At 40.4% G+C, this 14565-nt stretch overlaps 1 protein-coding gene across 1 annotated transcript; it reads left to right on the top strand.

Annotated features, from left to right (window-relative positions):
• Window positions 1-432: 432 nt before the first annotated feature.
• Window positions 433-14348, top strand: chrng (cholinergic receptor, nicotinic, gamma). Its single transcript, XM_072668851.1, has 12 exons — window positions 433-506; window positions 2001-2137; window positions 3006-3050; window positions 4676-4797; window positions 4894-5049; window positions 5960-6057; window positions 6696-6896; window positions 10464-10578; window positions 10709-10823; window positions 10956-11187; window positions 12699-12832; window positions 14059-14348. The coding sequence occupies exons 1-12, from the start codon at window positions 446-448 to the stop codon at window positions 14248-14250; spliced, it is 1608 nt and encodes a 535-aa protein (XP_072524952.1). The 5' UTR covers window positions 433-445; the 3' UTR covers window positions 14251-14348.
• The last annotated feature ends 217 nt before the right edge of the window (window positions 14349-14565 follow it).

The following is a 14565-nucleotide window of genomic DNA, read 5'->3' as shown; positions in this document are numbered from 1 at the left end:
GAGAGAGAGACAGATGCAGAGAGAGAGATGGACAGAGAGAGACAGAGAGAGAGAGAGAGAGAGAGAGAGAGAGAGAGAGAGAGCGGGAATGAGGTACTAAAATACATTAGATTCTCGTGTGTTTTTGACCTGCTCTGACCTGGCCCCCCACTGTGTGTGTGTGTAAGTATGTAACAGCTGGTAATGTGGGGACCGTCAATGGTGTAGTAGGATTTCTAAAAATAACATGTATGGGAGACAAAAAAACCCCACTCCTATTATCCACACATTCTCCCGGAAACACTCACTCATTTCAGCCCAGCCTACTGTCACCCACACAAACACACACACACATACGGTATGATCTGGGAGAAGTGGAAAAGTGTGAGAGCTGAGCTGAGCTGATCTAAGCTGAGCTGAGCTGATCTGAGCTGAGCTGAGCTGATCTGAGCTGAGCAGTAGAGCCATGACGGAACTATCGGTACCAGCTGTGTGTGTGTGGACACTACTAAGCCTCCTTCTGCCAGGTAAGCCTTTCATTCTTCATTTGTTCTTTCAACTCATTATTTCACGATAAGTGAGAGCACATCATACACACTCAGTCATCAGCATTTGATGATTTCGGAGAAGACTGAAGAGAAGGGAAGAGAACTCAGAGAACTTTGGGCTGGAGATCAGGCAGCTTCTGCCAGTGGTAGGAAGCCAGTCCCCCCTCTCTGGAGCTAGGAATGAGAGATGACAAAGTTAAACAGAAGTGATGGGGTGGTGGATGGTTGTCAGACTTGTCATGTCATGAACAAGGTAGAGATGGTATTTCTTAGATGTTAGATTGGGAGGAAGGGCTTCAGACATGTTTCTCCACCCAAAATAATGATGACATTATGTACAAGCAGACTATACATCTTTACTCCAAATGAAAGCAACGTTCAGAAGCAGGGTATGCTCAGGCGTTTCAGCTTGCCCAATAGGTGGTAGTTAACTGTAACATACAGAGGAGTTTATACACTGTTATAAGAATAAGATCTGTGAGGGACTTTTAGAGAACATTTTTCTTCTAAAATGCTTAAAGCAGAGGTTCCTTCACAGTTGCAAATTGAGGAACCTCCAAAAGTTCCCCAAGTATCTTATACTTTGGAATTGATGAAAAAAAAATCATTTAATTCAGTTTTATTTTGAATATGCATCCAAAAATAGTAAATGGACTTTAAATGTTTAGGGACATCTGCTCATTCATTTCTTCTGAAATCAAAGTAATTAAAAAACAGATTATCCTGCTTTTGTTGGAGTAACTATTTCTGCTGTCCAGCGAAGGCCTTTAACTAGATTCTGGAGCACTGTGGGGATTTGATTTGATTGAGGATTTGATTGCATTCAGCATGTTCAGAGTGTTAGTGAGGTCATGATGTCATCACCCCACCTCATCCCCGACTTCCCAACTCATCCCAAAATTATTGGATATCATTCCAGAGAACACAGTTCTACTGCTCCACAGCACAATGCTTACCCCTCTAATCCACATCTGGCATTAGGCATGATGCCAATAGGTTCATGCTTAATCTGCTCCAGAGAGTCCTATTCTATTGACAGTAGACAGGCTGCGTGTGTGCATTGTACAGACTGCATTGTGGATATAGTGTTTGTTGAATGTAAGAGAGTTTTATATGAGGGGCCGTATTGCCAGGGTGCTAAATTGGGGGGGGGGGGGGGGGGGGGGGGGTTGTATGACATTTATAGACTGTATATGTGAAAAAACATGTCCTGATTATGAACAAACATATATTGTGGACAGAAGTTTCCTGATAGTTACTACTTCTGGAGGAAGGTCTTTTTGTTTAAGCTGAGTTGTTTTGTCTACAATGACCAGAGGTCTGTTTGGCGGCATAAGGGTGAGGCATTTAACCCCAAAACACTGCAACTGTCAAGCACGGTGGTGGTAGCATCATGCTCTGGGAAAAACTGAAAAATACTGTATTGTATTTATGTTTTACTTGTGTGTGTGTCTGTGGGTGTGTATTCTCTAGGAGTGGTGTGTAATCTGGAGGGAGATTTGCACAGTGACCTGATGGAAGGATACAACAAAAACATCAGACCGATGGAGAACAATGATGACATCACAGAAGTCAAACTAAAGATGACCCTCACAAACCTCATCTCTCTGGTGAGGCATTCTGTGTGTGTGTGTGTGTGTGTATATCTGTGTGTGTTCAACTACACTATATGTCCAAATGTTTAAGGAGCACCCATTGCTGACACAGGATTACAGATTCAATGGGACGCTCATAACCATGTCCAGTGCCGAGCATATTGGCCAGAGTGGTATAAAGGACTGAGCTGTAGAGCAGAGTGTTTTTAGAGTGATGACACTTTATCCAATACTTTTGGGATGATGTGCAGTAGTGTTTGTGAACCAACTTCAGTACCTGACCTTACTAATACTCTTGAGGTTGAATACAATCAGATCGTCAGAGCCATGTTCCAACACCTAGTGTAATCACCCTTTCAGTTGATACTGTTACTAGCTTCTTTTTTTAATATAAATTTTATCAGATTTTCCCCCTTTCGGACTGCCAAAGAGCATCTGGAGGAAAGCGTTGCATGCCCAGCTCCAACACTCCAGCCTGTAGACACCACCACAACAAAGCAATTTGGGGGGAGAGTGCCATCTACTTACCCTGGAGAGAGCAAGGCCAACCGTGTTCTCTCTGGGCATCGGCTGCTGATGGCTAACAGCATGATCAGGATTCGAACCAGCGATCCTCTGATCATCGACAGAGCCTTATTTCACTGGACCACCCGGGGCCAGAAGTTGATGCTGTTACTAACTTTCTATCATTACCCTTCATTTTAGAAGAAGCAGTGTATGAGCAACTGCCCAGAAACATTTGGACATGCAGTGAATATTCACAGTCTGCGAGATTGAATTGGGGAATTGGGATGTTGTTGTGAGAAGGGTGATAGTGTGTCTCTATGACTACTATCAATCTAATGCTACACTGCTGAACATTTTCTCCACTGTGTTTCTGTAGAATGAGAAGGAGGAGACGCTGACCACATGTGTGTGGGTAGAAATGGTAAGAACTGAAAACATCAAACCTTAACCCAATGCTATCAGACCACTGAAGAGTTACAAATGGAGCACATATTGTGAACCAACAAAAAAAATGTGCAAAAAGCTGCTCAATATGAGTCTATATGCCTAATGTTAAATACAGATACAGGCGGAGTGTTCTGTCAGTACTCTGCGTTTATTTATGTTGTCTGTATTTGTAAGCATTTCGGATACACAGAGAATACGACCACTATGATATGAACATGTAGTAGAAACTCTGCAGCTAAAAAAATATTGGTTGAACTTCTTATTCTGGAAGTGTTTTGGAGTGAGAGAGAGCAAGTATATATATAGTATAATATAATGTCATATAATATAATAGTATGTATTCTAATGTCACATACATTAATGTCACATACATTTATGGTCGAATTGGGGTATCAGAGAGGGGATTGAAGGGGTTGGGGTGGTGGTGCTACCTTCTTGAAATTGTTTTTTGAGGTGTGGGATGTCTGTATGTCACCAAGAAGTGACTACTACTATTAACTACTTCAATTATATTTATTATTACAAACCATTGCTTCAGTACAATTCCATGATTTAGGGCAAATGAGTTTTTCAACTTAAACATATAAAATATCTGCATCCAAATCTGTATCCATATCATAGAGAAAACAGGCAATCTTCTAAACAATTAACCTTTTGTAATTTCGACGGGGAAATAGAGTTTGTATATTGTTTCTCTGGGAGACCTACTTGTTAAAGCTTAAGCTAAAGCTAGCCCAGTGGGCTTTGTACATGGTTCAGTCTTCAGGGTGAATCTGGAGAAATATCTGCCTGAATAGGGCCAACATTCACAGATGGTGTTGCTATGATAATATATAAGAAGACTTGGAAATATTTAACTACATGGAAAATTCTTGTGTTAGATTGTGTCATACACAATCTAACATCCAGCTACTTTAAGTTGCATCCGTTGCTGACACAGATGTGCAAATGCACACACACAGCTTGTCTAAGCCCTGTAGAGAAGTATGGCCAATAAAATAGCACTCCCTGGAGCAGATAAGCATGAACCTATTTGGCGCCATGCAAGCCAATAGGTTCATGCCAGGCGTGGACTAGAGGGGTATAAAGCCCCTAAAGCAGTGGAACTGTGTTCTCTGGAATGATGGTGGTCCACCCAATACTTGAGGTGGGGTGGTGATCATCCAACATCCTGATCTCACTAATAATCTTGTCACTGCAGTCAAATTCTCACAGCAATGCTGCTTCAAAATATAGTAGAAAGCCTTCCCTGGACTGTAGAGACAGTTGATCCAACAAAAGCAAGATACACTCTTTTTTTACTGCCCTTGATTTCGGAAGGAACAATGAATGATCCGGTGTCCCAATACTTTTGTCAATATAGTGCATGTGATTGAAGCTTTAAGACAGCAACATAAAAACAAACAACTTATCACTTGGATGGCTTGGAGCACAATGTATGTTAGTAATTGCATTGCTACTGCAGCTAAGCTGGAATAGCATCCTCCAGAATCATAGCATTTAAACTCAGGTCGGTTTGGTCGCTCATTTGTTAGTGAACTGAATTTGACTCTGACTGTGTTTCCCTCTTAACACTGTCCTCATTGTCTCTCTTTGCAGCAGTGGTATGACTACAGACTAGGGTGGGCTAACAGGCCTGGGTTTGAGGCCTATGAGAACATCACACGCACGCGCATTCCCTCCAAATCCATCTGGCTTCCTGATATTATACTGGAGAACAAGTGAGTCCCACAACAGCAGAAAGAACCAGAACGAGCAATGATTAGAAAATCAAGAATAATAATGAAAATCTCTCTCCTGTGTGTGAACGAGTGCAGTGTCGATGGGCATTTTGAGATCACGCTCTATACCAACGCTCTGGTAGACCCAGATGGATTGGTCTACTGGCTGCCTCCAGCAATCTACCGCAGCGCCTGTGCCATTAAAGTGAACTACTTCCCCTTTGACTGGCAGAACTGCAGCATGGTCTTCAGGTGGAGCTCACTTACGCACAATGCTGAACACTAACCCTAACGGTCTTTCCCAATACAGCAAACACCAACCCGATTATCAAACAGCAACTGTAACATTTGCTGACAGCTTTCAGAAAACCAGAATGAATGACTGAGAGCTTTGTATAGACCCACAACCTTGTTCTAAGAAATGGCCTGAACAGCTCAAGCTGGTTAAGATGGTTGATCAGCCTAGTTTTTGACCAGCATAAGGGCTTTTTTCCATTTGAGTTTTAAGGGTTTATCTAATCTACCAGCATGGTTAATCTGACCAAGGTAGTCAAACAATATGACCATGCTGTTCGACCAGTAAGACCAGCCTGATCACTTTAGTCAACCAGACTGACCACGTTAACCAAACCAGTCAGCTAGCTGATATACCAGGTAGTCCATCAAACGTAAAACATACACAAAGTTAGTCAAACAGCTTAACCTACTGGCCTCAGGCATAGGTCCATGTTTTCACCTGGATTCCAAGCTTTCCAACCACCTTGACCATCACAGACCAGCTACCAGCTAGAACTGGAATTTTTCAGCAGGGAATACTCACACAGAACCCTGGTGTTTGGGTTTATTGGTATTGCAGATTGTTGTTGGTGGGTGTGCTCTGGTGTTAACATTCCTGGGTGCTTTTTAGGGTTAAGGAATTACTTTATGAGTTAAAACTGATATGATGAATATAAGAACATTATATTGAGGAGTGCTGTCTAGAAGTCTGAAGTTGAGTGGGTATAGATCTGTTAAATAATGAAACACTTCCTCATTGACCAATAGACTAACACTGGTTCTCTAGATATAGTGTATGCACTTAAATGAAATTATTTATGAAATATTAAGCTTCAATCACCAAATGACTTCAGAATCTACTACTCTGATACTGAATGGGTTGCAGGTCTCAGACGTACAGCGCTAACGAGATCGAGCTGAAGCTGACGGATGAAGAGAACAGCATAGTGGAATGGATTGAGATTGACCCAGAGGCCTTCACGGGTATGTGATCTTTTTCCACCCTTAACTTCAGACTTTACCTGATGTCACAGCAGTTTATGTCACATGCCAATTTAATATCAAACATATCAGTATCTGTCACAACAGTTACTGGTAATGATATGCTTAGAGTTCAGGACATAATAAGCTATGACAGCTCAGGACAAAGTGTTACTTCACTTCAATCATTCACAGTTTTTAATGGTAAGAGACTTTACATACCCTGTGATATCTGTAGTATTTTTGGAGTAGTATATCCCACAATCCAGAAAGGAACTAACATTAACATAACCATGCCATAAACATGTTGTAGCAGATGTCGTATGCTGTTACATTTCCTGGCAGGTTATGTCCATTAATGTAACACTACCATGCTACCTTGACATCAAGCATTTATACATTGTGTCAGTATTATCATGACAGTAACCTGAAATTATTTTAAGACACTGTTATTTTACTGAACATTATCTATAATAACAACCCATGGCAGCATTTGTGCTCATAAAACATCAATGTCAATGTTATGTAGCAGAGTTTGTACAGAAGTCCCTGTAGTTATAAGTGAGTAATACTCCTTAGTGTGTCATAAGCCTTGCTGCGTTAGGAGGTTAAATGACATCCTGTGTACTCTGGCCGACTAGAGAATGGTGAATGGATAATAAAGCACCGGCCAGCTAAGAAGCTGATAAATGAGCAATACAGCCGAGATGAGCTGGACTATCAGGAGATCATCTTCTTCCTCATCATCCAGAGGAAGCCGCTCTTCTACGTCATCAACATCATCGTGCCCTGTGTCCTCTTCTCTTCGCTCGGACTGCTGGTCTACTTCCTGCCCGCTAAAGGTCAGACTGCATAACTGCATGACAAAGCTGTAAGTGCATGGTCTAATGCACTCAATGCGCTCAATACACAACTTTGGAAGGTTCTCAGGGGAATTATTTGCATTGTTTTTTCTTCTCTCCCTACTACTTCAGGAGATGCCTTTTTTGCATTAGTCATACCAGTTGTGTTTAGACCCAGGGAACACTGAAGTCTGCTGGGCAGTGGGTGCTTAAGGTTGAAGTTGAGGTCCACTGCTTTACTGGATTACAGGGATTACAGTGGCATCGCTTTAAAAGAATAAGTATAGTATTTCCTAATCCCAGTCCTGCAGTAGTTCTATCCTATACATTGGGATGCGTTCCCTGCATTAACATTCCAGGTTTTACTTTTTGTGTAACTACCACCCTTTCAGAACCAAAGGTGAAAGTAACTATTTATGTGTGTTCAGTTATATGTTTTCTTTGGATACATGCTTTCCCAATTACTTAGCTCTACTCAATTTTACGTGTAGGGAAAATAATCTATGTTTTGCACCCGAAGACATTGGTGTCACTCAGTTAAAGCAGCATTATGCGAGAATTGGCATTTTTGGTACCTAGGTTCCCCTTACAGTCAGGAAGCAGAATTTGCACCACCACTAAAGCACACAAGCATTTCTGAACTAGCTGAGAGATACCGACCCGTCACTAAAAGTAAAAGAAGCATGTGGATGGACGCAGTAAAGTAGCTTTAAAGGATTTAACTTAAATATTATACATTTTTATTTAGACATATATATTTACATGTTTTTAAAGCTGCTATTTTAAGGAAATAAATGCAACATTCTGTTGCTTAAAATGTTGAAGATGTGGTTAATTATTAGTTTTGTGTTTAATTTCATTTTGTTACGTGAGTTACCGGGTTAGTAAACATCAGTTCTTATGCTGTTAGCTAGCCACCTAAACACTTTATGTAGCCACTAACAATAGTACTAGCTAGCTAAGATACTCTGCTTCACTTCTTTAAGTTACTCAGTGTTTAGTACAGTGTTCTCTTCACTGGCTTTCCGTAGCTGCCCACATCAAATTCAAAGGAAGACAAGCGTCCAGTCTTTTTTCTCCCCTGGGTGTCTGAACAGCAGAGTCGCTCGCTGTTTTCAAACCCAGACTGAAGACCCACCTCTTCCGAGAATACTTGTGGTCACCTTATTGACTTGTGTTTAGTAGTGTCTAAACTTAGCTGAGGTTATCCTTGGGTAAATAGCAAAGCACTTTTGTAAGTTGCTCTGGATAAGAGCATCTGCTAAATGCCTTAAATGTAAATGTAGAACTGTGTACTTCTACACAGGTTGGGTGCTGAAAATGTTCTTTTACTCTTAGATAACAAATCTTTTAAATTCTGCACATTGATAGTAGGGATGCCGAAATCCTGGTATAAGTGATCCTCCACCCTGAAAATTCCCTTTATAACACTAAATCTGCCTCTAATATTCAAATGGTAGCAAGATCTCCAGGACCCTGATTGATCACACCTGCTCCAGATGGCTTTAGGTTACTGTTCACACCCATGTACGTCTTTTCCAATGAATAAAATCGATACCCATTTCCTGCCAAAATTCAGTCAATGTTATAAGCATTATATTGTGACTACTGCAGGACTGGAAATATAATAGTGAAACATAATATTTGAAGGAATTCATGTAGTTTAAGAAATCTTTCTCTAGTGCAGTGGTTCTCAAACAACTTCTGATCCCAATCCCGGCAAACTCCACATAGAGACATCCTGCATAGGAGTACCCTGTGAACTAGAACCAAGTATGGTGCAACAAACCAGCTGTGGCTTCAGGTCTCTAAGAATATAACTGGTCAGGGAACATCATCAAGTGAGAGAACAGCAAAGAATGTCCACTTGGCCGGCTCAAAAATGATTCATTAGAGAATACCATTATCCTTTATCATGTTTTTCTTTAATATTTGTTTAAATTCAGAATCTTCTGCAGCATATACTCAAAAGGAGCAAAAGGGTTGTTTTTCTCATAACAGTAGTGGAACCCTTTATGGTACTGTATAGAACCATTTGTTAAAAGATAAAGAACCATCTTCCAAAGGTTTTCCATCATGATGATGAACCATTAACCAGGTAAAGTACCGTTTCATCTCTCAGATGGTTTGAGTTGTCATTGTTCAAGTACTTAAGAAGCCCATTGTCCAAGACTGTGTATTGTCTGTTTGGCCCTGATAGCTCCAAACGAATGGAAACTTTAGTATTGTGTGGTGTTTTTTCTAGCTGTACTCGACTGGAACCAATGGAGAAATGTGCCATAAATAGCAGCTAGTGGCGAACACTAACCGTATACTCTCCACAGTCTGATGTTAATCATGATCTTTAAAGCACTGACCCTGAGGTTAAATTTGGCCTACATAACTTCCATTACACTCTCCTGGTCTCTGCCCTTATTCACTCTGACTCCCTCACAACATCATCTATTCATGTGTGTGTGGAGCCTTTTTTTCAAACAGCTTTATTAATCCATATGAAAATGTAATTTGTGTCAGCAATGGGTGCAACCCATTTACACCTGATCACTTCATAGGACTAGTATCTAGTCTGTATTCTGATAAGATTTTATACACATGCATTTACACTTGGTGGTCAAATGCGTCTCTGTTTAGTCAGACTGAAATCCACACAAGTTCTCAGTTACTGGTACATGAGAGAGTATTACAAAGTTTATTCCCTTGTGGTTTAAACAGAGAACCACATGTTGTTCCATGGCATTGTAGGACCCCCACCCTTGCTCTAAACTGGTCACAGTGTCGGAGCAGGAGGATTTCGTTGTTTACAGGGAGTAAAGTGAAAATGATAAATGTGTTGTGCTTTTTATGCAGGAAAATACAATCTGATCTCATTGTGCTCAGAATGTAAATAGACTTCGGTCAAAGTATATCCAGATTCTATCTGGTTACAAAATGCATGTTAAAACAGGACCTTAAAGCAGCTGAATGCATACGTTAGAAGGGGTGCCCAACATTTGGGCATACCGTGTATATAGCATATATTGACAATAATAAAACAACAATAAATAATAATAATAATAATAATAATAATAATAATAATAATAAATGAGTGTATCAGTAGAATTAGAAACTCATTTCACAGCCATTTCCTCACAGCACAATGGAACACACACCCAGAGCAGTGGGCCCAGGGAGCAGTTAGTGGTTAGGTGTAGAGCACCTCAGTCATGAATGTTGAAAGAGAAGCAGTTGCTATTCCTTCACTCCCCACACCTCCCATTTCCTACCTAGCCAAGGGAATTAAACCAGTAGTATTTTAGTCCCAAGCCCACTTCTCTAACCTTTAGGCCACCCTGTTGTTAATGTTCTTATTCTTCTATGTACCAAAACTATTCACATTTTTTTATGTGCTAAAAAAATGTAATTAAATTTGATGTTTATCATTTTCTTCACAATCATAATGGAAGTGAAGGTGCTGATACATGAACTGTATTATTAAATTGATGTAGCTCCATCTGTGTTTTGATTATTATTGATTCTTTAAGCTCCACTGATTGGATTGATTGTGTGTGTTTGTATGTGTGTGATTAGCTGGAGGTCAGAAGTGTACCATGTCCATCATTATCCTGTTGGCGCAGACTGTCTTTCTTATCCTCATCGCCAAGAAAGTCCCAGAAACCTCGCAGGCTGTGCCGCTGATTGGGAAGTAAGCAGATTACACTTCTTTAACTGTCATGCTTTTCTGTGTGAGCTCCAAACCTCACTCTTCTTCTTCAGGCTGTGTGGTAGGGTATGTGCTGATGAACTGCATGTCTTCTTGTCCTCGGTTTGCTCAGGTATCTGATATTTGTGATGTCAGTGACAATGATCACAGTGATGAACTGTGTGGTGGTTTTAAATGTCTCTCTGCGAACTCCCAACACACACCCTATGAATGATAAAGTCAGGAAGGTAATCACACACACACACACACACACACACACACACACACACACACACTCATATACACCATTATAGTTTTTGGGAATCTCTGCTGCAGTGAAGTAACAGCGGAGGCTAATTCTTCTTCGTGGTGCTCCTCAGGTGCTGCTTAACATTCTTCCACGCATGCTGAGGATGAGGATGCAGCGCTGGACTCCACATGATGAAGTAAACGGCACTGTGAATGGATCCACTCTTCCTATGAGGAGACGCAGCTCTCTGGGGTTAATTGTGAAGGCGGATGAATATGTGCTGAAGACGGCACGCTCCGAGTTGATGTTCAGCAAGCTGAAGGAGAGAGATGGGCTGATGAGGAGTGCTCTGGAGAAGATCAGTGAGCTTTACACACACACACACACACACACACACACACACACACACACACACACACACACACACAGCACACCTTATCAACATACCATAGCATCGTCATAGCAAATTATGCCTAAGGCATTTCACCAAGCTATGTACCTTGCATGTCATGAGGGGGTTGAATAATAATGAGACTGCCATAGTCATTAAAAAACGCTTATTAAATTAGTTAGTATTGAGCTATTTAAATGGGTCATATCTGAGGATTAGTTGAATTCTGGTTATGCTGCTAGCCATCGGCAGCCCGGCCCAGAGAGAGCAGAACTGGTCCTGCTCTCTTCAGGGTGGGCAGATGGCACTTTCTCCCCACATCATTCCAGTGCAGTGCACATCTGTGTGTCAGTGTTCACCCTCCCAGTGTCGGGAGCATTGTGCATGATAGGTATGGGTTGAGTAATTGGCGATCCAAATTGGGAAGAAAATTTGAACTTGAATTTGTGAATTTAAAGTTTGTAATTTTTACTAATAAATGTAATTTGAATAATGAATGATGAATAATTTAAATGTTGATTACTTTCTTGGAAATGCCCTCATATTCACCCCCCCCCCCCACACACACACACACATAACAATCATGCATACCATGGTATTTCAATCAGTCAACCTTTATTCATTTGGAAGCACATTAAATGTGACGCAAATTTTTGTGTAGCCAGGCATGTACAACATGATACAAATGAAAAAAGTTGAATCAACCTAACCTAAAAATATGGAGGTAAATAAAAATTAAAGCAAATTAAAAACATTAAAAAAGAAAAAAATTGCATAACTTATATGAAAGATCAAATATCATTTAATTTAATACTTTAATTAGCAAGAGAGCTAAAATAAAACACAAATAAAGATGAAAAGGGAATGAATAAGCCAAAATGACAAAAATTAAATTAAGGTAGAAAATGTAAAATTTAAATTTATGTTAAAATAAATAGGTCTAAGTAAGATTTTAAAACACCCAAAGGACATTATACATTTTAAAATACTATAGTAAGATTGGAAACTAGACAAGGAAGCTAAAATAAGGCAAAACTAACCAAAATGACTAAAATAATAGTACTAGAATTAAATAATAAGCATAAGAATATAAATAATAAGTAAACAAAAATAAATAAATGTAAAGAATTTAAAATCAAGTAAAACAGTTACAGTAATACGCTGGCAGATGGCCGCAGAAAACATAAAAACACTCTCCAATAACTTGTACACCCTTCAAGGTATTGGATGGGGCTCTACCAATGCTTCACAGTCTAATGCTGATGCTTGCTATTAGACATGGTGACCTGATGGCTTTTGTGGCTGATGTGCAGCTACTCTAGAACATCCCATTTTACTAATAATGCTGTTTTATTGAGATTATACAAACTGTGTTTTTGCAGTGGCAGCAGAGGGTGCACATTAAAGTATTTGAACTCATTGATATTCTAACTAGGGGTATCTGTATACTTTTGGACATAAAGTGTACTTTTTGACCCCCAGAGACCAGCCTAGAGGGAGACACGGTGCAGGATCTGAGCTCCAGTCTGGCCATGGCTTCACCAGAGGTGCAGCAGTGTGTAGCGTCCTGCAAACACATTGCTGAGAGCACCAAACGGCACAATGACTTCCAGAGCGTGAGTGCAGACACAAGCAGCACACAACATTCCAGTAAAGCAGAACTGCAATAAAAATTATAAAGTATAATACATACAATTATTGAATACATACAAAGTATAAATAATCTTGATCTCTGGATATTACTTTAATATTAAAGGTTCCAGTCAGCAAATATAATCATACATTTCAACTCAACAGAATTACAGTCAATTTGTTCAGAAAGAAACAATGGATTCAGTTAAATAGCAGCAAATTCTGAAAGCAAACATCTCACAGTCTGTAAAAGGAAGCTGAAGATGAAGCGAGGGTGGCTTCCACAGCAGGAAAAGTATCCTACACACAACTGAAAATACACAATAGACTTTCTCAAGAAGTATAAGCTGAAAATCTGTGGATAGACCTCAGAAGAGCAGTGCAGCAAGAATAATCTCATAGAGCCTGAAGTAATCTCATAGAGCCTGAAGCTGTCTGCAAGAAAAAAGGGCAAACATTCTTTAAACAAGAACAAAAAAACTCTTAGCTGCTTCAAACAGCAAGCTGTTACTTGCCAAAGTGTGTTACTACAGCTGCATCTAAAGAAATTAGACTTATTGTGTCCAGCTTTTCACAAGTATGTTCAGACAGTTTACCTTTTTGAAATTCTTTGAGATGCACCTGTATCTACTACCTTTACTTCAGGCTCTTCTTTTTTTATCATTATAAAACAGTAATGTAGAAATAAACTGTCCATAACTGTGCCCTGTTCATTATATAGTGCACTACTTTGGGGTTCTGCCACTTTGTAGTGGTGTCTGAAAACAGAGTGGCAAATTATCAGTGCACTGTAACAATCCCACAATGCCTCACAATATATAATGCACAAATGATGTACACTAACCAGACATGGAGTACCCATAATCCATCCCATTGTTTGGTTTGAAGATGCACACGTAGCTTCTCTAAGGAAGGCCGACATTCAGCCTGTTTAAGCGATGCACACAGCAATCAGCTCACACACATAATGAGGTGCCCGAAATTGTTCCCTACCTTATGGAATCCATCTATGATAGTGCTTTATACAGTGATCTGGATTTTCACATGCAGGGGATAGTGAACAGGGCACGGTTTTCAGCACAGCTCATGCCTTTTAAAAGTCATGTCTGATCTGCTGATGTTTGGATTGTGGATCAGGAAACCTGTGGATTTGTTGAGGTCTTTAAAGGATGTTTACACTGTGAATCATCCGGCTTTGCTCTCTCTGCAGGAGAATGAGGAGTGGGTCCTGGTTGCCAGGGTGATTGACCGGCTCTGCTTCATCACCATGGCAATGCTGTTTGCTCTGGGGACCATTGGAATCTTCCTCATGGGCCATTTCAACCAAGCTCCGTCTGTGCCCTTCCCTGGCGATCCCAAAAAATACCTGCCTGAAATGTCCCTCGTGAACGTCACGGGCTGACTTTGACCAGGCCATGTAGAGGCATATATGGAGGCATATCTGAGCTCTGTCTGACCACAGTGAATCGGACAGCAGTGGTCAGTTCAACTCCCTCAAAATGGCTGTTTCTGAACAGTCAGGGGACATCTCATTTGGGGGCCCCATCCATCCTTATCATATATGATAAGAAGGTTAAGAAGGTTTTTTCCTGTAAAGTTACCATTTCGGAGATACTTGTGAAAGCGGTCAGAAAAAAGATACAATAAGAAGTAAACTAAGTAAATACTACATGCTTATGGGGCCCCCTGGTGGCTTGGAGCGCCCAGGGTGGTTCAT

This window comes from Salminus brasiliensis, chromosome 23 (assembly GCF_030463535.1).
Source record: "Salminus brasiliensis chromosome 23, fSalBra1.hap2, whole genome shotgun sequence".
NCBI classification, from domain to species: Eukaryota; Metazoa; Chordata; class Actinopteri; order Characiformes; family Bryconidae; genus Salminus; species Salminus brasiliensis.
Note: the sequence above shows the minus strand (reverse complement) of the source record. Positions and strands in the feature narration are given on the sequence as shown.